This window comes from Phascolarctos cinereus, unplaced genomic scaffold (genome assembly GCF_003287225.1).
Source record: "Phascolarctos cinereus isolate Bilbo 61053 unplaced genomic scaffold, phaCin_HiC Scaffold_4;HRSCAF=312, whole genome shotgun sequence".
In the NCBI taxonomy this organism is placed as follows: Eukaryota; Metazoa; Chordata; class Mammalia; order Diprotodontia; family Phascolarctidae; genus Phascolarctos; species Phascolarctos cinereus.
In genome coordinates, this window is record NW_027555847.1 from 3,439,058 (window position 1) to 3,466,636 (window position 27,579).

Below are 27,579 nucleotides of genomic sequence, written 5' to 3' on the forward strand. Positions count from 1 at the left end.
AAGTAAAAGCCAAGGAGTTCCTGCCCTCGGGATGCTTACATTTTATTGGGATGAGGGTAGGGAGAAAGAAGGAAACAGCATCTAGTCATCTCGAAAGGGGGAGCTAATCAGCAGGAGTGGGGCTCAGGAAAGGCCTCGAGGAGGGGGTGGAGGGAGAGCCTGTGGAGGAGGGAAATGGGGAAAAGCTGGAGACCAGTGGGACTGGTGTGGACAAGGCATGAAGGGGGGTCAGTCAAGGGAGGTGGAAGAGGACTGCAGATCATTACCATGGTGATTACTGTGACTCCCGTGTAAGCCTTCTCCCCCACCCTCAGCATGACTCTGGGCTGGCTGCTGCCCTGCCCTCAGGGAGCTCCCTGTCTGCCCAAAGGTTCCAGTTCCACATAGCAGGACAACCTTCAGGCTGGAGCTCTCCTCCTGGTTCCTGAGAGGCCGTGTGTGACTAGGAGCTGGCTTAGGAGCCATGCCCTGGGGCTGGCCCCGGAAGTTCAGAGGAGGGAGGGATCTGCCCTGCCTAGAATCATTCAGGCAGGCTTCCTGGTGGAGGCACAAGCTGGCCAGGACCAGGAAAGCTGGAGAGGAGAAGGAAAGAGAATTGACTCTGGGTTCCCATAGCTCTCTTGAACTGTTCTAGAAGGGTGTTGTCCTTCCCACCCCCAGAAGGTGCCTTCCAACTCTACCGTCCTCCTCTGGGCTCTTCTACTTTATCTGAGCACAGGACTAGGCATGGGGGGGGGAGGAGAGAAGGGAAGTGGGAAAGGAGGGGGTATGAGGAAGGATGTGTTGAAGTGGGTGATGGAGCCCTTCCTGAGGCTGGTCTGGTGAAGCTGGGTCTGGTTGGCTGGGGGCTCCCATCTTATCAGGCAGATCTAGCACCTGGACGTTGGCACCCTCAGACCTGAGCTACAGGCCGGCCTCCACCTGGCCCGCCTCGGCCTTTGCGTCAGCCCCAGGCTGAGGTCATGACTGTGCCATCTCCTGCTCAGCTCAGCTCGGACCTCGAGGAAACCAGAAGGGGACAGCATCAGACTCTCAGCCATCGGTGAGGACTGCCCCCTCGGGGGAGTGGACTCTGAAGATGCTCTAGGTAAGAAAGCTGGGGCCTAGTTCTGACAGCCCCAGTCAGCCCCACGCTCCCTGGGCTGTGGGCAGACTCTCATCCCTCCTGCAGTTCCCTCCCCTCTGCGTCTTTCTCAGGGTCTCCCTCAGCAACTCCAGACCACGCTCAGGTTCTCTCTTCAGTGGTCTCTCACTGTGCTTCCCTCCCAAGGTCCTCCCCCAGACCCTCTTCTGTCAGAGCCAGCTGGCCTGGGCCAGAGGGAGCTGAGGGCAGGGGCTGGCAGGTGCCTATTAGACAGTGGCCTCTCTGGCCACCAGAGGGCGGCCTCCTCTCAGGAAATGGGCTCTCCTTTGGTCTACCTGGCGTCACCCCTTTTATTTTTCTCTCCCTTTTTGCTTTTCTTCTTTCTCATTCCATCTCTCCCTTTTCCCATCCATCCCTTTTCTGATGCCATATCTTCTTGACCTCTCCCTCTCCTTGACCCATCAGAATGTTTATTTAAAGGGCCTGTGTCCGATTCTCAGCTGTGCCTTGTAAAAGGCCCTTCATCAGCCTGGACCTCTGGTGCCTTTTCTATAAAATGAGGACGTGAGACTCTAAGACCTCTGAGACTCCTTCCAGCTGCCTTGGAGGCAGTGGCCTGGAGTCAGGAAGACCTGAGTTCAAATCCACCCTCAGCTGCTTTCTGGCTATGTGTCCCTGGACAAGTCACTACTTGACCTCTGTCTACCTCAGTTTCTTCAGCTGTAAAATAGGGATGATCATAGCGCCTGCCTCCCACAGTGGTTGTGGGGATCAAATGAGATAATGATTGGGAAGTGTTAGTACAGCGCCTGGCACGCAATAGGCACTTAATAAATGCTTGCTCTTTCTTGCTCAAAGGCTAGGAGCCAATGGGCAGGATGGGCTCCTGGGCAGGATGGGGCCCCTGGGCAGGATGGGACTCCTCGGCAGGATGGGGCTCCTGGCCTCTTTCTCCCAAATGCATGGATGGACAGAGGCCACCCACCTGCTGACACTCATCCCTCTTGCCCACCCGGGCCCTAAACAAAGCATCTTCAGGGAGACCCAAGGGGCCAAACGGGCATTCTGCTCCAACCATGGACTTCACCAAGGAGCACGGCCACGTACCTTCTAATCGGAAAGAACCTTGCTGGCCACCTCTCTGGGCTCCCTGGGGAGCTAGAGGGAGGTGATGGCCCTGGGGAGCAAGGTGGGCTGGTCTGAGGCTGGGGGGGACAAGCGGGGGTGGGAAGCAGGGGTGCCCAGGGATTGCCAGGGTGGCACAGCCTCACCTCTTGGTTAAGAAAGCAGTAAAGGAGAGCCACGATGAAGCCCTGCAAGAATGAGAAAGGTATCTGGCAGTAACTCTTTAGCCTTGACATTCAAGACCATTCATATCTGGCCCCAGACTCCCCCCCTCCCCACCATGGTAGCTCTTTAGCTTTGGCATTCAAGGCCCTTCACATCTGGCCCCACACCACCCTCTCATGCTAGCTCTTTAGCCTTGACAATCAGGGCCCTTCATGTCTGGCCCCAGACCCTTTTCCTACTTTCCTGCTCTGGCCCCAATTGTGCCCCATCTCCTGCCTCACTGCTCTCTCCTCTGCCTCACCAAATCCTCAAGGCCTAGTCTGTCACTCCAGGGGGAAACGATTTGCCCTCCCTCTGCCTTCCCCACTCTCCTTGGCCATGTCTCCTGAACTTTGTGTGGGCTAACAGTCCTCAGAGCCAGCGGAGGCCGTAGAGGTCTCTTGCCCAGCCCACTCTTGATCAGAGACCCCTGCAACACTGTCTGCGACAAGTGCTCATTCAGCCTCTTTTTGGACACCTCCAGGGATGGGGAGCTCACCACATCCCCAGGCGGGCTTCTGCTGGCCCCTGAGGAGCTCACTGCCTTGTTGGGCAGATGTGACCTCCACATCAGAGAGCCCTCTGATTCACTTTCCTAACAATATCACAGCATCATCGGTTGCTCCCGAGCCATAATTAAGGCAGGGTGGATGGGACTTTGCCCCAGGTACTGAAATGTAGGGTGCTGTCAGCACTGGAACTTTTACAATGTCAGAATAAGTAAACTTAGTGCCTGAGCAGAACAATCAGGCCAAGTAGGAAGCTACCAGAGAGGGTGCTCCCCACCCCCTGACCCATTCCTCCCTCCACAGACTGGCATCCTTATTTGGTTCCCATGGTGACCAGATGCACACTCTATCAATGATTGGTAGTGACAAGGTCACAGTGTATGTCAGGTCAGCCTTACAGCACTATGGCTCAGTCAATAGACTGTGCCCAGGTGCCCTGGGTGGTGGTCTCCTCGCTGACCTTGGCCTTGCCAGCCTCTGTGCTAAGCAGCATGGACGCTGCTCCATCTCTGCCAGCCTGAGCCTGTGGACCACTGGAGGCCTAGTGCCCTCGGGCAGTGAGAGCATCCTGCCCCCCCCGGTCAGGTGATGGAAGACATTGGGCCCCTCACCTGGAAAGAGCCAAAGCCCAGCTCAAGGCAGAGGCGGGGGCCCATGCCGGTGCTGTCTGGGAGGAAATTGAAGACGATGTAGTGAGTTCCAAACAGCGGGATGAGGAGCAAAGTTGACTTGGAGAGCCGCCTGGAAGAGAGAAAAGGGAATGGGGAGAGTCTCCTCAGAGGGGTGTTGTCCAGAGAGGTAAGCGTGGGCTCAGCTGGCACTTCCTCACAGATCTCAGATGCCCAGCGCAGCATAGAGAGCCAGCCTCTGGGCCAGGAAGACTCAGGTTCAGGTCCTGCCTTGGACACATCCTGGCTCTGTGATGCTGGAGGAGGGCTGTGGTCATGGGGCTGGGGGAGCCAGGTCAGGCTTTCAGGGGGGTCTGGGTTGGCTGAACTAGGGGAGGCATTCAGACTAAGGAATCCTGTCATGAAGCTCAAGCTAGAAGCCACATGGGGTGAGGTGGGGGGGCATATGCTGGGGTCAGGGAGGATACCAAGCCAGATGTGGGGGAGGGCAGACCAAGACCCCCCTGCCAGCTGCCCCTACCCCACCTCCATCATCTCTCCTCCAGCACTTTGGCATACATCAGACATCCAGCAAGGCTTCACAGACCCAGAGTCAAATCACAGAGGGTCAGAGCTAGAAGGGACCCAAGAGGTCATCGGGAGTAAAGGGGGAAACTAAGGCACAAGGTGGGAAAGGGACTGGCAGGTCGCTTAGAAAGCTGGTGGCAAGAGTAGTGCCCAGTGCTCCTGAAGCCCAGTCCCACAACATGCAAAGGTGCCCCTCAGGACTGAGCTGGAAGGAGGCCATTTGGTCCCCTGCCACCCAGCAAGGGCACTTGTGGGACCACGGCCTCCAAGGGTGAAGTACTCTCAGGAGCTGCCCTTCCACACACTCTCCCCTCTGGGACAAGGGAAGGGGGGTCTGCTCCTTTTGGGGACAGCTCTCACTGGTGGAGCCGACATCCAGCCCAAACTGTCCTTCCAGCCTCACCCCCATGGCCCCCAGGGCTGATCCCCCTTCAAATATCTGAATATAGCCTCCAGCTCTCCCTGTCTTCACTTTCCCAGGCCTTCATGCTCAGACCCATCCATGAATCCTCACGTGGCCCCTTCTCCTCCTGGCTTCACTCCTCTGACATTCTCCCACTGATCAAGGTCCTTCCTAAACCGTAGGCCCCAGAACGGCCCTCAAAGCCACCAGATACCTCTGCCAAGGGCACTGCCATGTTCCTGGAGCAATTCACAGCCCAAAACACGTTAGCTTCTCTGGCCACTACGTCCCAAACCTAGCTCAGATTGGGCTTGCAGGCTACTCAGACCCCCCAATCTTTTTCAGACTAATCTTGGTCCAGTTATGCCGAATCTCCATCTTGTTCTTGCAAAGTTGATTGTTTGCAAGCTGCCTTCCCCACAAGTGCCAGAGTTGACATTAATCCCTATCAAATTCCATCTTATTAAATTCCAATCTCTCGAGGTCTTTGGGACCCTCCCTCTAGCATCTAGTACATTAGCTAGTCTCACCTCCCCTTCCCCCCTCCTCAGCTTTGGGCCATCCACAAACTGGATTCACCCAAATCTAGGAAGTTCACAAGGCTTTTAGAGGGGACAGTGACAAGAAGCGGGGCCTTGGAGTCACGAAGGCCGGCATTCAAATCTGCCCTCAGACCTGTTCTAGGCTGAATGACCCTGAGCAAGTCACTTTGCCATTGCCTGCCTCAGTTTCTTCATTTACCTCCCACGCTTGTTGGGAGGATGAAATGAGATTATTTTTGTAAAGTGCTTCACAAGCCTTAAAGTGGGGTGTAAACCCCAGCTATTATTCTTGGCTTCTCCCAGAATTTTCCTGGCATCTGTCCCCAGTAAGGGCTTTGGGAGCTGCCTAGCCCAGCTCTCCTGTGCCTGGACAAGGGCCCCTTCTCAAATATCCACGGCCAGAGTTCATGAAGACCCCCAGGGCAGAGGAGCTCACTACCTGCTTGGGCCACCCACCAAACCTGGGGAATTTGTGTGAGCTTAGGCAAATTCCTTGCTCTCTAATCAGTAGGAACACTCTCCTTACACTGAGTGGGATGGGGCCCTCTGTAACTTCTGCTTCTGACCTCTGGGGCCAAGGAAAACAAGACTCATCTCTCTTCCACATGACAGCCCTTCAAATATTTGCAGCCTTGTGTCATGCCACCTCCCCCGTGATGGGCAATCATCTCTTCTCCAGGCCGCGTTTCCCTGAGCAAGCTGGCCCTTCTGGTCAGTCGAGGCCCAGCGCGAGGCATAGCAGAGAAGGCTGGGCTCCGTCCACATGGAACAAGAGCAGCCGTGAAGCCTGACATCCAATGGGTTTGAAAAGCACTTCCTGGAGTGTTCACGACCACCTGGTGAAGCCGGTGTTGCGATCCCATTTTGTAGATGTCAACACTGAGGTTCCAAGAGGATGAGTGACTTGCCCAGCGGCCAGCCCTGGAGACAGTTCTCCCCACTCAAGGCCGGTCCCTTTCCAGCCTTGTCCACCAGCTCCAGGGACTTGTCAGCACCTCCTCAAAGCCTGGCGCCCAGACTTGCTCTGATTGTAGCTTATGCGCAGCCACGTCCACGCTGGTGTGCAGGGGCCCAGGCGGTGGCCGCTGTCCCAGAGCACTTTGCATAGGAGATGCTGTCAAGCTGTGCCCACCCATTCTGTAGGTCAGCAGCTGATTTGATGAACCCAGGTCCAGGGCTTTCCTATCCCATCTCATCTTACCCAGGGTCCTGTGCTGGGGAGGGGGAGGCTGGGAGGCTGCCGGCTTTTCCAGCCTCCAAGAAAAGCTCCTGTTACTGCTGCAAATGACCAGGTCTCTGACCATCCATGTGAGCATGAGTTCTCATGATGCAGGAGCCCCAGACCTCATCGCTCCTGCCTTCCCCTCTTGTGGGATGAACTCAAACCCTTCTGCCTACCTCCCAGCCTCCAGCCTCCCTGAGAGTGTCCCCGGCCGGGACATCTCCTCTGCTCCATGCCTGGGAATAACCTTCCCTGTGGCCTTGACCTTTTCCTAGGCCCCAGGATAATTCCAAGCTCCTACTTTGTAAAGACTAGCTCTTCTGGGTTAGCAGAACAGCTGAAACTACACCCAGAAGGCAGCAAGGTGGTGCAGTGGGCAGAGCATCAGATCCGGAGTTGGGAAAACCTGGGTTCAAATCCAGCCGCAGACACAGTGAGTAAACTGTGTGACCCTGGGCCACTCCCCCTCTACCAGCCTCAGTTCCCCCAACTGTGAAATGGGGATACTAACAGCACCTACCCAGGGTTGTTGTTTGGATCCAATGATATCCTATGTGTAAAGCACTCTGCGCAGTGCCTGGCACACAGCAGGTGCCGTATACATGTCCGCTATTATTACTTTAGCCCCGGTTCGGCAGAGCTGCCACTTGAGCCTCCCATCTCCTTCAGCCTGTCTCTCCTGAGCTCTCCCCATCTGAGCCCCTCCTGGGATTCCTTGCCCCCTCCCCTTCAGCTCTACAGGCTGCCCCTGGGAGCTCAACCCTCCATCCCCCCTCAGTCCCTCTTGGACCCCTATGCCCCAAACCCTTCCCTCCCCCAGCCCGCCCTGCCCCATGCGCTCCCTGGTGCCCCACCGATACTGGGCACGGCTCTGGAAGTTGTTCTGTCCTGGCTCCAACTTCTTGAGCAAGATACGGATGATGTTGAGGAAGAGTCCGAAGGTGATCTGATGCCGAAAACAAGAAGGGAGGGGTGAGAGGGGTGCCCTGGGCCCCAGAGAGGAGGGGGGACCCCCCACACCTGAGGAGCCTCTGCCTAGATGGAGGGGCCTGAATGGGCCTGGGGCAGGACAGGGGACTGCCCCAGGAAGACCACAGCCCCCCATGGGACAGGAGCTCCAACACATTCATTTTTACAGATGAAGAGCCGAGGCTCAGAGAGGGGGATTGGTCAGGGGCTGCCACCAGGGAGGTCCAGAGAGGATAGCCTCACCCCAACTGAAAGGACAATGGGCCCTTTGATGATCCACCAATAGGGGGAGTTTTCATTCATGTCCCAGCACCTGCACAATAGAAAAATGGGGGATACCCAGAGGGGCCTGCCCGGCACCCCCAGACCCACCCCATGCACTCTCTGCCCGCCTTCAAGCACAAAAGCCTGACCCTGCTCATTCGGGGGGGGAGGGTCTTCTCTCAAAATCTTGCTCCTTGGGACCCCCCAGGAGGGCTCCCTTCTCTCAGCTTTGCCTCTGGAGGTGTGGCCTTGGGCAAGTCATGCACCCTCTCAACCTCGGTTTCCATCTAGACAAGGGACTAGACAATTCCTAAACTGTGCTGTTTCCCTCTAGTGGAACGGAAGCTTCTGGAGGGCATTGGCTGTTTCATTTCTGTCGTCGTTTACCATCCCAGCTTACAAAAGGCCTGGTACATAGAAGGCTTGATCAAGACTTGTTCAGTCAAAAACCACTGGAGTGGGGAGCCTGTGATGGAGAGGGGCTTCTGGCTTCTGGAACGGGTGGACTAGATGCCTGCGAGGGGCCTTGAAAGAGACCTGAGACTGTGCGTATATGAGTGTGTGTGTTGTGAGAGTGTGAGTGTATGTGTCTGTGAATGAGTGAGTGTGAGGAGCATGTATGTGTGAGTGTGAGTGCATATGTGCATGGGTGTGAGTGAGAGTGTATGTGCATATTTATGTGTGAGTATATTGTGTGAGTGTGTGTATTGTGAATGTGAGTGTATGTGTGAGAATGTATGTGAGAGTATGTGTATGTGTGTGTGTGTGAATATGAGTGTGTCTGTACCTGTGTGTGTGTGTAAGTGTGAATGTGTGTGGGTATATGTATGTGTGAGTGTGAGTGCATGTGTATGGGTGTGGGTGTGTGTGCGTGTGTGCGTGTGTGCGCGTGCGCGCATGGAAGCCCCGCTGAGGCTATGTTGATGAACAGGTGAGATTCTGTCCCTTGCCAAGGCAGTACTGAGGGTGTGTATTGTGGGGGCGGGTGGGGGTGGGGCTGACCATGCTGGGCTCGGGAGAGGACTCACACTCTGTCTTCAAAAGCCAATTTGAAGACGATCCAGACCAGGATGAAAAACATGGGAAGCCCTGGGGACGAGACAAGCTGTGTTAAGCCACCGCACCCCGGCTGCCAGCCAGGCAGGGGCCTGAGCCCCAGGCTGGGCCAGCCTCGCCCCCTCATCCTGGCCACAGATGGCTTCTGATCCTCAGCCACAGACTGACCTCTGACTCCGGCCACGGACAGACCCCCTAAGTCTGGCCAGAGACAGACTGACCCCTGACCCCAGCTGTAGACTGTTCCCTAACACCAGCCACAGACCACTGCTTTCATCACAAGACTTACCCCAGCCACCAAGAACAAGCCACCAGAAGTATCTGGTTCCACTGGGGAAGGCCGTGGCCAGGAGACACGTCAGGTAGATGGCCTCAACCAGGAGCCAGGTGAAGTTGCTCATGGAGGCATAGTAGGAGAAGGCCACAGAGAGCTTGCAGCCAGTCTTAGGGCAGGAAGGACAGACAGGAAGGAAGGTCTTAGCTGGAGGTGAGGACCGTGCTCTTCTCCCTGGCTCTGTCTTTGCCCTCCCCACTGGCCTTGCGCCTCTAAAAGGTCAGCTCCTGGAGGTAGGGCCTGGCTCCTGAGTGTCTTTGTGCCCACAGCCCCAGGAACGCAATCTTGGCCCAGAGTGAGTGGGCTGGAGGGGATAGAACGGCTCCCAGGCCAGGCCAGGCCAGGCCAGGCAGGAAAGAGGCTCAGAGGCCATGGCCAGCTGAGTGGGCAGGGGGCTTCGGCCTCCAAGAAGACCAGAGGAAGCCAGGACTTGGTGAGAAGCTCAACAGAATCTGACAGTACTGGCAGGGACCAGCACGAAAGGGTTCTCTGGAGGCGAAGGGGCAGAGGCCCAACCAGAGGAGAACAAGGCTCTGCAGCCCAGGCCCACGGGGCTCTCACGGCTCAGGCTGGGACTTGTCAGCATAGGACTGCTCGACTCCAGACTTTGGCAGGCAGGGCCCTGCCCTCGAGTGTATTTTTGCCTGTTTGGTGAAAAGCCTCCCTGACGAGGGCGGAGAGAGGAATGTCTGAGGAGCCCAAGGCCAGGCTGGGCTGCAAGGCAGTGGCAGTGGCAGAGGCAGAGGCAGGAGAGTGGGCTGCCATCCATCCTGCCACGGGGAGCTTGGCCTGCCAGCCCTCTTCCTGGCAGCGGGCTCCCCCAGGCATCCCTGGGCGCTGCCAGCCCCTTCCTGCATCTGTCTCTCTGTGGCCCGGCCCGAGCAATCCTACTCAGCTCAACCTTCGATGTTGCCCAAAGCAGAGTAACCTTCACTTCTGCTGCTGCTGCGTCTGCTCTTCAAGCCTCCTCCATCAGAAGACCAACCCCTAGCTTGCCTGATCCCACTCTCCCTCACCTTCCTGCACTGAGGGCTGCTGCTGCCACTTCCTGCCATTCAGAGGGCACGCTTGTGCCCGTGCACACCTAACACCGACTCCCTCTGCTAAAGTACTTCTTTAGACCTAAGTTTTACAATATGTAAAATGGAGGTAATCGTAGCTGCCCTGTCTGCATCCCCAAACTGTCCTAAGAATCCAAGGAGAACTGTGCAAAGTCTGTGTTGTTGGGATAGTTTCTGCTCAGTACTGAGATGTGGAGCGCCTTTCCTTCTCCCCTTCTCCCTCACCATGCTGCACCTGCCTGTCTCTCTGACTCCACTCCTTCCTCAGTCTGGACCACATTCATTAAGGACCTTTGCTTCCTAACAATTTTAGTCTTTCCCCATCCAGGCCCTAAAGGCACAAGGGCATGATTTCTCCTTCTCCTTCTCTTGTCTTTCTTGTGGTTATGGGCATGGGCACCTGGGCGCTCCAGCTTCAAGGTTCAGCAAACCCTCTGTATTTAATATATCACTGAAGCCTTATGAGGTGGGCATGAGAGGTTTGACTGGCCCCATTTCAAAGATGACGAAACTGAGACTCAGGAACCTTGGCTCAGATGTGCTGCCTCTTTGGACTCCAGGCCCATTGCCACACTCCTTCTGCTATATACCCATTATGGTGGCCTTCCTCCTCGACATAACATGATGTGTGGAGGATAGAGGCAGGGAGGCTGCCCCGAGGCCCAGGCACTCACCGTGGAGAAGGTGCAGTGGTCAACCTCGTCCTCCCCTTGGAGGATGATGGCATCTTTGAGGAAAACGGCCACAGCTTTGAGGATGAACGTGCAGAAGAGCTGGACGTGGATGTAATTTCTGGGGCAGCGAAGCCTCCTGGGCACCAGGGGTGCAGTATCAGAATCCACCATGACATGGAGGCAGGAATGAGGAGAACACATGTCAGGACAATGGGAAGACTGGTCAAGGTTGAGTGGACAGTGGGTGTAAGGGGAAGGGAGAGCAGATTGGAAACCTGAGTGAAGACCAGATTACAGCTAGAATGGAAGCCTGTGGAGGGCAGGCACTGTACCAAGCACCTTGTGAATAGAAGGCATTGAGTAAACAAATGTTTGCAGGATTGCACTGGATTGACCCTAAAGATCCATCTGTGGCCATTCCACTTGATCCTGAAGGTGATAGGGAGTCACTGAAGATGACTGACCAGTGATGGGATGTACTCATGCTTGTGCTTTAGGAAGTTTGCTCTGGAAGTTGGAAGCTGGATTGAAGGGAAAGAGGCTAGATTCCAGGGGACCAGTTGGGAGGCTATTGCAACCCTCTTGAAGGGAGGGGAAGAGTGGAGGCCTTGGGAATGGAGAGGAGAAGATGGATCTCAAAGACAGATTGGGTTAAGGTTGGGATGGATCCTACAGGCCCAGATGAATTGGCTGCTCAGAGATTCCCTTCAGCATGATGGCTTGGGAGTGGGAGGAATGCTGCATTCTATGCCCAGCTACATCCACATAAGTGGCAGTTACTTATTTTTCCTGAAACAAAACCCAAGGAAAGAAACAAAAAATAACCTTGCAGGAGGGAGTGGGGTCCTGAATGACCTAAGGCTAATGTCTACACTGACCAAAATCACTTATTAATTTCTCATTTCTACCATTCCCAAGACACCTGAAGAAACAGCATCAGATTGGGCCAAGGATGATGATGGGATGATGATGACACTGATGATGGTAATGGTGATTCTGATGATGTTGCTGGAGATTGGTGATAATGGTGGTGGTCACTGGAGATCACTGGTGACCATTGGTGATCACTGGCAACCATTGGTAAACACTGAGATGATCACTGATGACTGTTGGGGATCACTGGTGACCATTGGTGATCACTGAGATGATCACTGATGACTTTTGGGGATCACTGGTAACCATTGGGGACTGCTGAGGATCACTGGTGATTATTGGTAACCACTGAGATGATCACTGGTGACCTCTAGGATCACTGGTGACCATTGGTGACCACTGATGATCACTGATGACTGTTGTGGATCACTGGTGACCATTGATGACCACTAATGATAACTAGTGACCATTAGTGACCACTGATGATCACTGGGGATCACCAGGGATCCTTACTGACCACTGGGGATGACTAGGGATGGTAGAGATAGTGAGATACCTGAGGGTCATCAGGATCACGATGGCCACGAGGAGGGAAGCAAGAGAGACACTGTAACCCACTGTATAAACGATCTTGACTGTGGAGAAGTAGGATTTCTGGAGAGGAAAGACGAGCATCAGCTGGCTGGCAGGGGTCTTTTAAGCTAAGCAGGACACCCGGAGGTCCAATGTTTAGCAGGCTCAGTACATGAACATTAAAACTTCCATGTTAGGAAGATGAAGCTGTGATTGTTCACACAAATTTTCCACACAATGCTTTTCCACTTTTCAAAATAACTTCCTGCCAGCTGCCTTTAATCCCCAGCTCCAGGCACACCAGGGAGGGCTGTCTTACATTGGCTGTTTGGAAGAGGGTGGAAGGGGAATGGGGGTGGGGCAAGGATAGGAGGAGAGATGGAAAACCAAACCTCAAAGCCCAGATGAAGGAAGCCCCTACACTTTGAGGGCCTTCAGAACTGAAGAGAAAGTATGGGGACAGCAGGTTGGAGGGCCACACGTTCCACAAAAAGAATACTCCTCCTGCCCCTCATGGCTGGGCAGCTTCTTACTCTTCCTCAAGCTACCAGGACCCTGACCTCCACCCTCCCAGGCACCTTGGAGCACAGGGGCCAATAACACTATCCTATTTTACAGCTAGGCAAGCTGAGGCCTGAGTCAATAAGTGGGAGGCCCACAGTCCTTCCATAAATGAATGAGAGGCCAGCATACTGTTATAAGGAGGAGCTGAAGTCCCAGCCAAAATCTCAGGGTTCTCATTCCAACTCTGCCACTGACTGATCACGTGATCTTAAAGGAGTCCATTAACTCCTATGGGTCTCAATTTGTAAAATAGTGACTATAATATATAACCTCCCTGCTATGTGGGGGTGGGTGGGATTGGCTCAGGGGACAGGCCTTCTACAAATGTGAAGCATCATTAGGGACTAGAATCCAGGCCTCCTGCCTCCCAGTCTAGGGGACTTTGGCTACGCCACCCTGAATCCACCAAACCAACACCATTGACCCCCCACCCGCTGTCCCCATCACTATTTTCATTCCTTTCAATGGCAGTTCCAGGAACAGAAGTAGGGGGTATGACAAAGAGGACCCTGTGGGCCTCACCATGCTCCCCTCCCTAATTCCTAGGTCCTCAGACCCTCCTTTCTTCCTCCTCCCCTCACCATCCTGGGAGCAGCCCACCTCCTCAGCCAGAGACTCAAGCTCTACGGGACATGCTTCAAGATAAGGTGGGGAGGGGTCCGACCATCCCATGCCCGTGCAGTCTCTCCTCACTGTTCCTGGAAGGGGAAGAGATGACAGAGAAGGGGGATGGGAGCATCTGTTTCTAGGATTGCCCATGGACATTGCCGGGACCCCAGTACTTCCCTAATGACAGGGATACAAAACTGAAGGACATGGGCCCATAAGAAAAAGCACCAGGAAGGACCTTGAGGGAGGAAGGACCCTGTGCTTATGGCCTCACCTCAGTGGCAGTCTCCTGAGCTCCTGAGCCCTCTGCCCTCTGGGCCACTGGGCTGGCTGCAATTGCAACCTTATCCAATATAGGAAGAGCTGTGCAACTTGGGAAAGGAAAGCATTGGCCAGCTGCATCTCGCCTTACCCTGTGCCAAGTACTCATGGGAGGAGCTCTGTTCTCCATCCTCTCCCTCCAAGCAAGGTCAGAAGAGGCCAGAGGAGGAGTAGGATATGATGCCTGCCCCAGGGCTTTTGCTCCTCCTCCCTCCTCCCTCCCAAGGTTCATCATCTGCCCTCCTTCTCCCTGGCCATCATACAGAACCACCTCACCTGGCTTGGGGCTGAAGAGAGAGAAGAAGTCTGGGCAGGGCAGGATGACTGACGCCCCAGCTCCCATAGCTGGCCAGCAAAGCAGACCATCCCACTCCCTCTGGCAGCCTAGACAGGAGCAAAGCAAGTAGCCTTGTCATGGGTATGAGGTTGAGTCCAAGATCCAGGGGACGGGGACGGAATAAGGGGAACAGCCCAGACATACTGGGCAGTGGCCACTCCCTCTGTTGTCAGGACCTGCTCATGTTGGGGGGAGAAGAGTGAGCCTGCCAGTGGGAATGGGATAGGTGCTAACTGACCTCAGAAGCACTTTCTATTTTATTTGGTGAGGTCAGAAGAGCTTTGAAAAGCAGTTGACAGACAGAGCCAAGATGGCAAAGTAAAAGCAGTGACTTGCTTGAGCTCTTCCCCAAACCACTCCAAATACCTGTAAAAAATAACTCTAAACCAATTCTAGAGCAGCAGAACCCACAAAAAGACAGAGTGAAACAAAGTTCCAGCCCAAGACAGCCTGGATGATTGATGGGAAAGGTCTAGTGCGCCAGGCTGGGAGAGGAGCACAGTTCAGTGTGGGTGTGCAAAGAAAGACCAGGCCTCAACGAACCTGGAACAGGCCTCAGGGGACTGAATCACAGGCAGCCGTGGTGGTTTCCAGACTTCTCAACCCACAAACACAGAAGACAACTTATAAGGTCAGTGGGAAAGTTCTGTCTGACCAAGGTGAGAGAGGAGCTTGGTCCTGCCCCAGTTCTAGTGCAGCCCCAGGGCAGCAGCTGCTTCCAGAGCTCTCAGCCCACAGACAGGGGGGGGAATCAAGTGGCTGATCTTACTCTGCCCATGCTTGGATCTGAGTCACAGTTCTGGGTGGCGGTCCTAGGGCAAGGAGAAGCATTGGCATGGTGGAACTTGTGGCAGCAGTGGAAAGGGGATCCTCCTCACAGTTCCCAGGCTAGTCACTTATAGACCAGAGCCCAGGCCAGGAAAGGAGTAAACATTTCGACCTTGATCATACCACCTTGGAAGATCTGAAAATTTATATGTCCCTAGAAGTATCTCTATAAACAGCTGCACAAAACCCCTAAAGCTTGGGACAGTACATCCTCTACACTGGAAGCAGACCTCTACCTTAACAAAAAGTTTAAAACTCGAGTAATTGGCTGGGATCATGAGCAAACAGTGCAAAAAACAGTCAGACCATGGAAAAGCAGTTGAATAGCCAGAGTGGAAAGATGGTTTGCCTAACTCTGCACGCTTATACTGGAGGTTTTGTCTTTCCTCATCAATTGTAGGAGAGAAGGTTAGGATGGGAGGAAGAGAAGGAAAATTTTTGCTGATTAAAAATAGACATAGATCAGACAGACAGACAGACAGACAGACAGACAGACAGACAGATAGATAGATAGATAGATAGATAGATAGATAGATAGATAGATAGATAGAATTTTTAAAAAGAAAAGAAAATCAGTCAAGATGTGTTTCTCCCTGGGCAGGACAAAGTCCCTGATTTCCCAGAGCCCACTGTGGACTAGCAGCCTAGACCATCTCAGGTTTCTTGGTGGCCCAGACAAGAGAAGGAGTTCTGGATACCTGCAGTCCCATTGGACAGCTCCTCTTCTCTTGGCAGGCATGCCAACTCATCCTTTTCCAGCTCTTGGAGAAGATTGCATTCTGGGTGCACGAACTCCAAGACCTGTGGGTAAAGAAGCTCCTGAGTGTTGGAAGGGCCCAGAATACCCTGCCCCATCCTGGAGAATGGGCCCAGTTTCCCTTGCTCTAGGGCAAGAGGTTGCTGCCTGACTTTTGGGGGCTGGGCAGAGTAATTGCCTTCACTCTCATGGGGAGCAAAAAGTGGTCGGGCTGTTTGGCATCCTACCCGAGCTGAGCAGGCAATAGAATCAAAGGCGAGGGTCTCTGCCCTCAGAGAGTTCGTAGTCCAGAGGAGAAGACCCAACAGGACAGGCATCTCCACAAGACGATGGTTGGCCCATTAGCACATGGATACAGACCCGTTCTGAGAGGACACAGAACACAGTCACCAAAAATCCTCAAAATCGGGAGATGGACTGAGTTTGAGGAATAGAAAGGAGGCCGGGATCACTGAACCTCAGAGTATGTGGGTGGGGCAGCATGGAATAATGATATTTTTTAAGATGGTGAAGATATAGACTGTCCATAAGCAATAGGGAAGCAGCCAATAGACAGGGCAAAATTGAAGATAAGTTAGAGAGTGGGGACGACAGAGGGGAGATCTGCTGGGAAAGATTGACTGCAATGTTATCGCTTGTGCTGGAGGAGACAAGGAGAAGGGTGACCACTTCATGTGCACCAGGGGTGAAGGTGGAGATAATGTCAGAAGGCTTCTCAGCGATGGGAAATGAAGATGAAGGGAGAGGAGGGAGCTCTCAAGAATCATTTGGTTTTTTCAGTGAAATATAAAACAAGGTTCTCAGCTGAGAGTTGGGGTGAGGGGAAGAGGAAGCCACCGAAGGTTTGAGGGTGGATGAAAGGGTTTAGAAAAGTAGTTGTGGTGAATGGGATAGTGAATCAATTGGAAAGGTGCAGAAGGCCCCATGCAGTGAAGGCACCACGGCGGAGGGTACCTCTCCTCTCACTCTCTTCATCTCAAAATTTTTGACATCATCTCCCACTCTTTCCTCCTTTCCTCAAGTCTCTGAAACAGAGGTGATCCTTCTCTTTGCCAAGGTCAACCTCTCTGGATGTGTTCTCGATCAAATCCCTCCTGTATTTTCCAAAAGATTGCATTCTCAATCATCCCTTTCCCCTTTTTTAGAATATTCACTTTCTTCACTAGTTCTTTCCCTATTGCCTTCAGACATGCCCAAGTCTCCCCCATTCCAAAAAATAAAAATCTTCACTAGGACACTAACATCCCCTGAAGCTATCATCCTATATTTCTCCTCCTCTTCTAAACCAAAGTCATTGATAGAGCTGTCTATATCACCAGCCTCCACTTCCTCTTGTCTCACTCCTCAACCCTCCGCAATTTGGCTCCTGACCTCATCACTCAACTAAAATGCTTCTTTCCAAAGTTAATTATGATGTCTTAATTGCCAAGGCCAATGGCCCCATCTCAGTTCTCATCCTTCTTGACCTCTCTGCGGCCTTTGATGCTGGGGGATAACTTTCTCCTGGGTTTTTGTAGCTCTTCTCTCTCCTGGTTGATCTTCTGCCATCTGACCTCCCTCTCTTAGTCTCCTTGTTGGCTCTTTAGCCGTCTCATACCCCTTAATCGTGAGTGTTCCCTGAAGTTCTGCCCTGGGCCCTCTCTTCTCCTATATTCTCTCTCGGTAACTTCATTCGCTTCCATGGTAGTCCCAACTATCAATGCTGTTCAGATGATTCTCAGCTTTATGGAGCCAGCCCCAATCTTTCCCTTGAACTCCAGTCCCACACTCCTAGTGGCCTATTGGGCATTTCAAACTGATATTCCTGAGACACCTCAAATTCAACACGTCTAAAACTGAGCTTAGTACCCTTTCCCCTAAATTCTTCCCTCTTTCAGATGTCCATGACTCTCAGGTTGATGATATTCTGCACTCCTCACCCCGCATATCCAATCAGTTGCCAAATCCTGCCATTTCGACCTTTATAACACATCATTCATCCAATCCCTTCTCTTCACTCATACAGCAACTACTTTGGCTCAGGCCTCATTACTTTTCCAGTAGATCATTTCAACGGCCTCTTAATTGGCCTTCCTTCTTCAAATCTCTTCCCATTCCAGTCTATCCTAAAAACTACCTCCAGAGGAATTTTCCTTAAGCACAGATAGATTGTGTGATGCCCCTCCTCAAGCAACTGCAGGGCCTCCCAATAGCCTATGGGCTAATAGAAGCTTCTCTGCTCAGTCTTACACAACCTGGCCCCAACCTATCTTTTCAGTCTCATTGGATGTTACTCGCACTCCAGAATCCAGGCAAACATGTTCCCACCAACAATACTCCATCTTCTTCATGAATTTGCATTAGACATTAACTCCCACATGCCTGGAATGCCTCCACCTAATATAGCCTTTCTACTCCTTTACGCTGCACCTCAGACACCAGAGGGTGGATGATGATTCTGCCCTTCCTGATTCCCCTAACCACTGGTGCCTCCCCTCTTAAATTGTCTTATACTGAACTACTAATACATCTGCATATGTTAACTCAACTCTTTACATATTTTTAATGTGTGCACATTTCTCCCCCACTCCATTAGGATGTAAAATCTTTGGAAGAAGGGATTGGTTCATTTGTGGTATTTGCATCCTTAGCACTTAACATAGTGGCCTATGTCCAGCACATGGTGGGTGCTTAATAAATGTTTGTTGAGTGATTGATTGAAACTCTGGTCCACTGAGCCCAAGGCCAATGCTCTTTCCCTTCCCCAAGCTACCCCCAGGAGGTAGGAGGGTTTCCCAGTGTCAGCCTCCCTAGGCAGAACATCATGGAGGCTACCTTGATACTACCCAGGGGACTGGTGATTAAGCAAATGCTACAGAGGGGAAAGGGTGTTCCCCACCTGGGTAAAGAGGCAGGGGCCAACTAGGGAGCTGGGCTGACTTGTTACTGAGCTTTCTTCACAGCACTAACAGCCAAGGGCTGAGAGAGGCAAGAAGATAGCTGCGGGGGCAGAAAGTCAGGTATGAATGCTAGCAGTTTCTGGAGTTATAATTCAGAGGTGTCAAGGGGGCTGACCATTTGCCTTATTCAACCCATTTCCACAAAGCTTCAATCTTTTCTGACCACTGGTAGTGCTTTCCCTTCACCCACCCCCACATCACCTTTTGCCCTTTGCTGAATGTCCCTTACTGACCCTAAGCCAGGTCCAAGGTGCCCTTCCTTCTGCTCAGACAGCTGACAGGATGCATCTCTGCTTACTCAGACAGTGAAACTTTTTCAAGTCCTCCAGGTGTTCCTAATGCCCCAGATCCCGGCCTTGGCTTTTACATTTGAGGCTTACATGAGACAAATCATTCAGACTTTGGGGAGAGGAAGGTCTGGGAACAGGGTCAGCCCACCAACCTAATTCTTGACACCATGCTGGAGCTGTCCAAGTGCTGACACGGGTCAACCTGAGAGGACTCCCTGGAGAAGTCTGTCTCCCTTCAGCACTTATTTAAAATTCTCACCGGGCCACTAGGTGGCACCATGATGCACAGAGCAAGGGCCTAAAGTCAGGAAAATTCATCTTCCTGGGTTCAAATCTGGCCTCACACACTTACCAAGTGTGTGGGCCTAGGCAAGTCATTTCACCCTGCTTGCCTCAGTTTCCTTATCTGTAAAATAAGCTGGAGAAAGAAACGTCAAACCACTCCAGTATCTTTGCTAAGAAAACCCCAAATGGGGTCATAGAGTCTACTAAACACTACTGAACAACAATAATCTTCAGCCCTTCTCCCTCCCTCTCCTCTTCTCCTCTTTTTTCTCTTCTCTCCTCTCTTCTCTCCTCTTTTTTCTCTTCTCTTTTCTCCTCTTTTCTCTTCTCTAAAGCCTGAAGCCAGTGATTTTCTATGCCTGATGGCAGTGATTATTTATATTAGTCACAGGCTAGGCCCAGACACTCATGCTTTGGCAGAGAGGGTGGGAGGACCATTAACATACTCTTTCAGTTCGGTTCTCGGAGAAGGAACAAAACAAGGTGATTTCAGCCCACAGAGCAGGTGACCTTCTCTATCCCCAGCACAGCTGCCACCCAAGCTGCTAGTTTCCATCTCCAAAGCATGAATAATAACAGTCATCTTATCTGGGAACTGGGGTTATAGAGAGGGCAGCCTACCACTGAGCTTCATCCATATGGACATTATGGTGAAGACTGGGGGACACAGCTGCTGGGGAGCAGAGCAGAGTCGGGGAGCTAGGATGGCACCACGGAGCCCACATGGCATCCTGGGTCACTAAAGGAAGCAGGTTATGGCTGGCCATGAAGCTTCTTGTAATCCCAACAAGTGTTCCCTGCCCCAGCTAGGCTGCTCTCCCTGAACACTTCTGCCTTTATCCATGCTTTGTTACTATGACACACACCTGAAATGCCATCCCTACTCCTCCCTCATTATCTGATCCCTAGCCACACTTTAGGGCCCTGCTCCAGGTCTGCTTCCCCAGGAAGACCTCCCTGATTACTCCAGCTCCACCCCCACCACCCACCTTCCACTGCAAGGTCATAGGTTGTGAGCTGGAAAGTATCTTTGGGGATATGAAGTCCAGCCCCTTCATTGCACAGGTGAGGTAACTGAGGCCAGACTTGCCCAAGGGCTCACACTGATTGCCACCTTCATTTGCCACTCATTGGACCCCATGTGATAGCCTGACGGCACCATGGGAATGGGTCTCTGAATGTTTCCCATATGTGGACCTTGTCTTTCCAGACAAACTAGGAACTCTCCTCTCCCAATCAGGTGCTACTTCTTGCCCTTGTCCCCCTCCTCTGTGGTGACTGGCACAAGGCAAGGCCCTAGGGAACGAGCCTTTCCCCCCATGACATGCTAGCTGTGGCCCAGACAATCACAGGGACCTCAGTCCCATCCCCAGGCTGAAGAGATTCAACAAAGACCACCCTCTCAGTCCCAGGCCAACACAAGGACCAGCTTCCTGTGGCTCTGTCCCTGGAGCCACACGTGGACAACACAAACCCCTTTGGAAGGATGTGTTAGGGGATGAATCTACTGGGGGGATCTTAGGAATCAAAGGAGCAGAAGGCTGGAGCTAATGAGCCTCCTGTTTGTGCCTGCCCCTCCCCCCTTCTCCTGAGCTCAGGCTTCTTTCTGGGGCTGCAGCCTCAGACACAGCCCCTCTCCTCCTCTTTCCCCCATTCCCCCAGCATCATCCCCTGGTGCCCTGACTGGGCCGAGCATCCAAAAACAAGAGTAGCTCTTTTTCTCCTGACTTGAGGATTTCTTGGCACCAACTCTCTTGGGGATTTTCTGAAAACATGGAGTCGCAGAGTCCAGCAAGGTCCTACTGGCTCAGGAGAGAAGCCTTGGGGCCCACCCAGCTTGTTGTCTGGTCCCCACCATCCCTCTTTGACTGTCCCTGCTCCTCCTCCAGTGGAGGCTCCATGTGCCTAAGCCCTCCTCTCCTGAGGAGTCAGGGGATCATGAGGGGGCTCTCCTGTTCCTTCCCCTGCCCCTACCTCCTATCCAGGCCCCTGGAACAAGCTCTTTCTTCCCCCCCCTTCCCCTCCCACTCTACAAGCCATGGGTATTTCTCAATTTTTGCAAAAAACAACTTTCTTATGCTCTAATTGTGCCAACTGGCCCGTCTAGATGCTTGGGCTCCTTTTGATTAATGAATGGCTGGAACCCAAAGCCATCTGACCTGTGCTAGAGGCTGATACCCACGTCCTGTTTTTCCATTAATAATCAGCTCTTTGGGATTAGACACAGTCATTTACTTGATATAAACAGAATTGAAGTGTGAGTCCTCTGCCCAGTTGGCACACCCTCAGATGGGGGTCATCGGGCTGCTGGACCCCACCCTAACCCAGCGGTTAACTACATCCAAGGGGAGCAAGGGACTTCCTTCTCTCATGATTTTCTTCTCCTTTTCTAGGGCCTGAAGTCCAACCAGAGGCAGTACAAGGCTGAAGGACATCAAGGCAGGCTACTTACACCAGCCACAAGACTGAAGGAACAAAGAATCCAGAGGCCCCAGGGGTTGGCAGGCATGGTCTTCAGCTGGGAAAGTGGGCAGCCACCTCCAGGCTGGGATGCTTCTGTGTCCTGAACATCTGCCCTCTTGGGCTTGCTTGGTACACAGGAAGGCACCTGCATAGTCATGGCATGCTGATTGGGTCTGAACTTTTATTCAACTGGCTATTCAGCTGAACTAACTATTCAACAGTGTGGGGGGATCAGCTTGTTCTGTTTACCTCCTCTTCCCTCCTCCTCATTCAAGAAGACCCTCCTTCTAGGCTCAGGGGAAGCCCAGGCACTGTCCAACACATTGCGTTGAACTTGAAGAAGGTACAACTAGACCGAGCTCTTATCCAATTCAGAGATGTCACAAAGGGGGACCACCAGGCAGCAAAGGGGTGGGAGGTGGACAGACAGAGAGGACAGCAGAGTCTGGACTTGCAAAAGGTGAAGCTGAGGGGCAAACTCTGCGATGATGAATGTGAATAGTGATAAATGTCAAATCTTCTAGCTGAGTTAAAAGCAAACATACTGCCCCCAAATTCAGGAATAAAGCCCTGTGGTCAAAGGGCAAGTCATTTGAGAAAGCTCCGGGGATTTGAAAGACCTTCCAGTCACTCCCTCCAACTCCTCCCCACTTCTGCTGAGGGCTTGGCCATCCTCCCCATCACTCACTCTCACCCTTGGAGCATCTTGGCTCCTCTCTCCTTCCAATCCCACTTCCAGCCATCTGCCAAGTCCTGCTGTTCTTCCTCCTCTATGTCCCATCTCTCCTTTCAAGTGCTTGTCACCCTCGTTTAAGCTCCTAGCACCCTCTCACCTGAATTATAGCAACAGCTTTCTGCTTGGTTTCCTTGCTGCAGTCCCTGCCCGCTCCAATCTATCTCAGGCCACTCAGCCGCCAAGGTGACTGGCTAAAGCGCCTTCTGCCCATGACCCTCTGTTGTTCAGAGACTCCCTATCACCCTTCCTCCCACCTGGAGGCTCGCAGCCCTTCATGTCTAGTTAGCCACCGAGAAAGAGAAGCTTTTGTTTGCCCTCCATTCCGGTTTGGCAACCAATTGAACAGCTCTAAGCCCACTGCTCAGTAAGTAGCCCAGAAATAGTCGCAGGATAACTGGGTCTGCTTGGAATTGGGACAGGTCTCCTCTATTCCACAGCATCATTATGCATTGCACTCTCAAAAGCAAGACCCCTCCCACATGGGCTGGAGGCAGGCAGAGCTTTCTGCACGCACGCTGAGGACCAAGCTCCCACTGGCCAGTGTCAGCTTACAATGGAAAGCACAGCAGGTCAACAAAGACCTTGAATTGAATCTTATTTCTGGCATTGTGACCATGGAGCAGCCGCCTAACATCTCTGGGGCCCAGTTTGCCTTATCTGTTAAAAGGGGACAATCACAGCTATAGTACCTACTTCTTAGGACTGTGGGGAGAAAAGCCCAGAATTGTTCAGCAATAATGAGGCTGCTGTTACCTTCTCTGGGCATGGGCAGCTCCCAATAGAATGTGAGATACTGAGGGCAGGGACTGTTTGCTTTATTCCCAGCATCTGGAGGCCAAAATGCCTGTTGGATTTCGTGGGAGTCAACAGTGTGAAGTGACTTCTGATCTTGGTCTGCCTTCAGGAAGCGTGAGCTCTAGGACTAGGCAGAGGATCTGCTGTTTTCCATTGGCACCAGGCATTGATCGATCAAAACCAGTCTTCAGGGCATATGCAGGGAGCAAACATCCAGCTCATTTCACCATGATGAGGAGGTGTCAGGGGACTGCCCACATAGCCAGGCCTGTGCCAGCTGCTTGGTGCAAGGGCTATTCCTTTATTCTCTGTCTCTCCAGAGCCTGACACCAAGCCAGGAACACGGCAAGGACTTAATATCTGTTGAAAAGAAATGACCATTGCATACCCAAAGATATTTCAACCTGAGTGAATGCCCCTGGAATTCAGGGAACGTCTTCTCTCCCCACCAACTGGCAGGAAAAGACAATCATTAGCCCTACAGGCTTCTGATGATCTGGGCTGCCCACTCTAGGACTGCCCCTGCTGGAGTGATGATCTTCCAGAGCCTTGCTCCAGTGCCTGGCCTGGCCTGCCCTGGGGATGTGGGCACCTGGCCCACCTAAGCCCCCACAGTGACCATGTCCCTGGTGCCCACTCCCAGCTCTGGCCCCCCTATAGCTTGGCTCAGTCACCAAGGGACGGGCAGGTGAGTTCAAGCCTCTCCAAGCCCAGGGAGGTAGAGGAAACAGTGTGGGTGTGGTGTGGGTGTAAGTGTGTGCCAGGGGTGGATTTGAGCAGAGGCAGTATGCTGGGTACCTGGAGCACACCTCCCTCCTTAAACTTTAAACTCGGTCTAGACTTTGCCCTCCAGGGCAGTAGTAAGGACTGGATCCAGGTGCTTGTCTCCCAGGAGACCAGCGGGGCTTCTCTCATGCCCAAAGCCAAGGCTTTAGGATGTGTGTTCGTGGAGGCCTGCCAGGCAGGGGCAGGGGCAGGAGCTAGGTCTGGCACGTGAGGGTAGGAGAGGAGAAGCCGCTTCTCAAGGCAGTGGCAGAACCGAGCCCCACTACCCCAATTCTGAGCCAGCCTAAGGCTTACTGTGCTCCCAGAACTATGGTCAGCGATCCCTTGATGAAGGATTGAGGTGTGTTCATGTCAACCATGTTAGCAATAGTCCCAGAGAGTCCCTCCCACCTTTAAAATGCTTTCATGCTGCTAACTCCTGTGTCTAGTGAGCTGTGGGAGCTACAAGGCATGTTCCCCCGGGGGCATTTCACATAAGTCCCATTTTAGAGAGGAGGTAGCTGAGGCTGAGAGCCATTGAAGGGCTTGGCCAGGATTGCAGAGAAGTCACAGTCTGAGCCCAGCCCCGAGATCCCCATCTTACTTAGAGGCAGGGAGGAATGATGAGTAAGGGTGCAACCCTCCCCTCCCTTGCTGCCTGAGGTAGCCCTTCCCCTCAGGAAAAGGTACAATCATCCAGAGGCTTCCTGATTTTCGAACTTACTTGCCTCTTTTAACACTCCCTGTCCCCTCCCCCCTCCCCACTGCTCCTGGCACCTTTAGGGACAAGAACACTAACTTCTCTTCCCCAAAAACTCTTCAAATACTTGACATACACCCAGAGTCAGGAAGACCTGAGTTCAAATTTGGCTTTGGACGTTTACTATCTGTGTGACTCTGGGCAAGTCACTTAACCGCTATTGGTCTCAGTTTTCTCAACTGTAAAATGGGTATAACAGCATCTATCTCACAGGGCTATCATGAATCTCAAGTGAGATAATGTCTACAAGTGCTTAGCACAGTGCTTACTGAGTGATGTATAAATGCTCAGTCCTCCTCCTCCTCCTCCTCCTCCTCCTCCTCCTAACTCTAGGTCCTTTGCTTTTTCTAGGGCCTCACTTCCCCTGGGACCCAGGTCAGCTCCAGCCCTGAGAGTCCCCAAGTTCGGGGTCCTAAGGGATGAAAGATCCAATCGGAGCCTGCAAATGGGGAAGGAGCTGGCAGGTGGACACTGAGGGAGGTGAAGAGGAGGGTGGCATGCATCCTCCCCTTCCAGGTGAGAAAAGATGTATGTCCTGAATGTGTTGATCATATTCCCCACGAGTAGACTTTGCACCTCCATGACCCTGTGGCCAAGTGAGCATGGAGCCCACCTGTGCAGGCCAAGTCCAAGGCTCAATCATTCACTCCTGGAGAGCTGTTTTCTGTGTCCAAAGGAATCTGCAGCCTCTGGCCTCAGTAAGAGCATCCCTGTAACGGGGCAGAAGCAATTATGAAGCGGGCCGACCACAGTGGTCTTTATACTCCCTTCCTCCCCCTGCTGTGACCCAGCATCCCCAGGCTTACCCCCACACTGGTCACCAGCTGCTACGCTGGCCCCTTCCCCCTCCCCCGTACATTTCCTTCCCTGGAGAACAGGTTCTTCACTTCCCCCTCCTGACTTCCACATGATGTGGCAAACTCATTAACTAATGGGAGAGAATCCTCCCCTCTCCCCCACACATCCCAGTCCTCTTTTTCCTCCTCCTCTTTCTCCTCATTCTCACCAGTAATATGGATGTTTTCATAAGGACTTCCTGGGAGTGACTCTCACCTAGCTATTTCTGGCCATGGAACACTAGAATGGGAGGGGTCTTTGGGAGGTGGTGGGGTTCTCCAGCAATACCCAACAAAGCCACCTCATCTTTGTCACTGAGAATAGATAGGACTTCACTTCTTCTGATACTACCCTAGACACTGCTTCAGTCAACAAACATTTTTCAAGGAGCAAGCATTGGGACATAGACAAAAATGAAATGTTCTATCAGAGAAAACAATACTGGACACAGATAACTAAAACAAATTATGTGAAAAGTACAGTCGAGGCACTTTTAGGATGGCGAAGGAATTAGAAGCTGAGGAGGATCGGGTGGGGGAGGGCTCATGTAGAAGGGGCCTTTGGCCTGAGCTCTGAAAGAACAAAGGGTTTTTTCAAGGTTGAGATGAAAAGGGAGAGTGCACCAGGCATGGAGTGTGGCCAGCATATGGCATGGAGATGAGAGTTCAAGACTTGTATGTATATGAGGAACAGAAAGCAGGTCAGTTGGCTGGGCACCATGAAGAGTAATGATATGGAACACATTTTGATTTGGACAGAGAACAGCCACTTCTCTCTGGAATCCTGGTGGACTTCCACACTGCACATTTGGCCAGGAACTTGATTCTCCCTCTGATCCCTGACCTAGTAGACAGGTCAAAAAAGGCAACATTCAACCTTTGTGTCTTCCCTAGATAATGGCAAAGGGAAATGAATTTGCCACTTCTGCTCATTGGTACTGGTACATATTGGACAAGTGGGTGAGGTTGCTGGTCTCAGTGGACCTGGGTCAGCTTCCTCCCCGTTTCCTTAGTGATAAGGTGAGGCATAGAATCAAGTGGGACATTGGGTCAGAAGACTTGTCATGTACATGAATAACTCTCTGGGAGTGGGGGAAGGGGAACCTGGTCCTGAAACCCAGTGGGCAGCAGTTACTGGCATTCTTACTCCGGTTCTATGATGTCCCTTGATGCCAGAAGGGGTGGGGCCCCAAGCCCTTGGGCAATTTTATAACTCAGTTTTATGACTCACAGACAAGTCTGCCCAGGGTCAAGTGTGTTCTTTCACTACCATGCTTCAGCCTTGACCTTTTTTATGATGAAAGGATCTTTTACTCAGTTTTCAGGCTGGTATTTCATTCATAGACCCAGGTTAGACAGTGTCCCATTGAATGAAGCCAGGCAATTTGGGTCTGGAGATGAGTGCTGTTATCAGCGTGAGGCAAATGAAATGCTCCCCCACATCCTCTGTCCCTGCAATCCTCATTTTAGTCCAGCCATGCCACCCTAAGCAGCCAACGAGGGCCATCAGTGTGCCAGAAAACACCAAGGTTCTGGTGAACTCAACTGCTCCAAGCTTCAAGGAGACATTTCAAGCAGACTTAGTCATTGCTGGTCATGGTAACGAGGCTGCTGCTGGTCATCGACATCAGGGTGCCTTTTGAGGATGGGTACTCCCTGTTCTGATCAGCCAGAGTGGGTCAAATTGAAAGCTATCCAACAGTGTGCCCGCACATGGCCCAGAATGGCTGCAGAGAGCTACCGGGGGTTCTGGGAGGTCAGGAGCTGACTAATGACCGTCCCATGGAAAACTGAAAATTGATGAGATGTGAACAAATCTGATGGGGAGATGCAGGGCACTGGCCTCGATCTTTGGAACAGAGCTGTACGCCCCGAGCACATCACCAGTGCGAGAGAGTCTACAGAGTGAGCATTACTTAGAGATGAGAGGTACGCTCTTTTATTATCTCAGTAGGGCATGAGTATTTTTATCTTTCTTAAGCCAAGAATGGTTTTCCTTGTGTAGGGTTATTATAAATACTATTTTTCTTGTCTGTTGTCTTATATAGACACATATTGATTCTATTTCTATATGTATGGAATTAAAATCGGTTGCCTACCATTATTCAGAAAAAAAGATTGAGGCAAATCCTCATTCTGGGGCAACACTGAAGTGTCTGTGATCAATGTGGATGCGGCAAAAGGCCAGTGTAATGTATTTGATTG

General features: G+C 52.3%; 1 protein-coding gene across 1 annotated transcript; it reads right to left on the reverse strand.

Moving 5' to 3' along the window:
* Positions 1-734: 734 nt before the first annotated feature.
* Positions 735-21,639, reverse strand: GHRHR (growth hormone releasing hormone receptor). The gene is made up of 13 exons (XM_020964438.2): positions 21,472-21,639; positions 15,447-15,549; positions 13,860-13,967; positions 13,254-13,351; positions 12,073-12,170; positions 10,644-10,779; positions 8,864-9,017; positions 8,547-8,607; positions 7,498-7,567; positions 7,140-7,231; positions 3,534-3,663; positions 2,356-2,397; positions 735-998 (listed from the first exon to the last, which is right to left on the reverse strand). The coding sequence occupies exons 1-13, from the start codon at positions 21,637-21,639 to the stop codon at positions 870-872; spliced, it is 1,389 nt and encodes a 462-aa protein (XP_020820097.1). The 3' UTR covers positions 735-869.
* Between the last annotated feature and the right edge of the window lie 5,940 nt (positions 21,640-27,579).

Coding starts and splice junctions, on each gene's coding strand:
- GHRHR (XM_020964438.2), bottom strand. CDS start 21,639: ATGACTATGCAGGTGCCTTCCTGTGTACCAAGCAAGCCCAAGAGGGCA. Junction 10,780..12,072: donor GTGATCCTGATGACCCTCAG/GTATCTCACTAT, acceptor CCTGGTGCCCAG/GAGGCTTCGCTGCCCCAGAA. Junction 999..2,355: donor ACTGCTTTCTTAACCAAGAG/GTGAGGCTGTGC, acceptor GGTTTCCTCGAG/GTCCGAGCTGAGCTGAGCAG.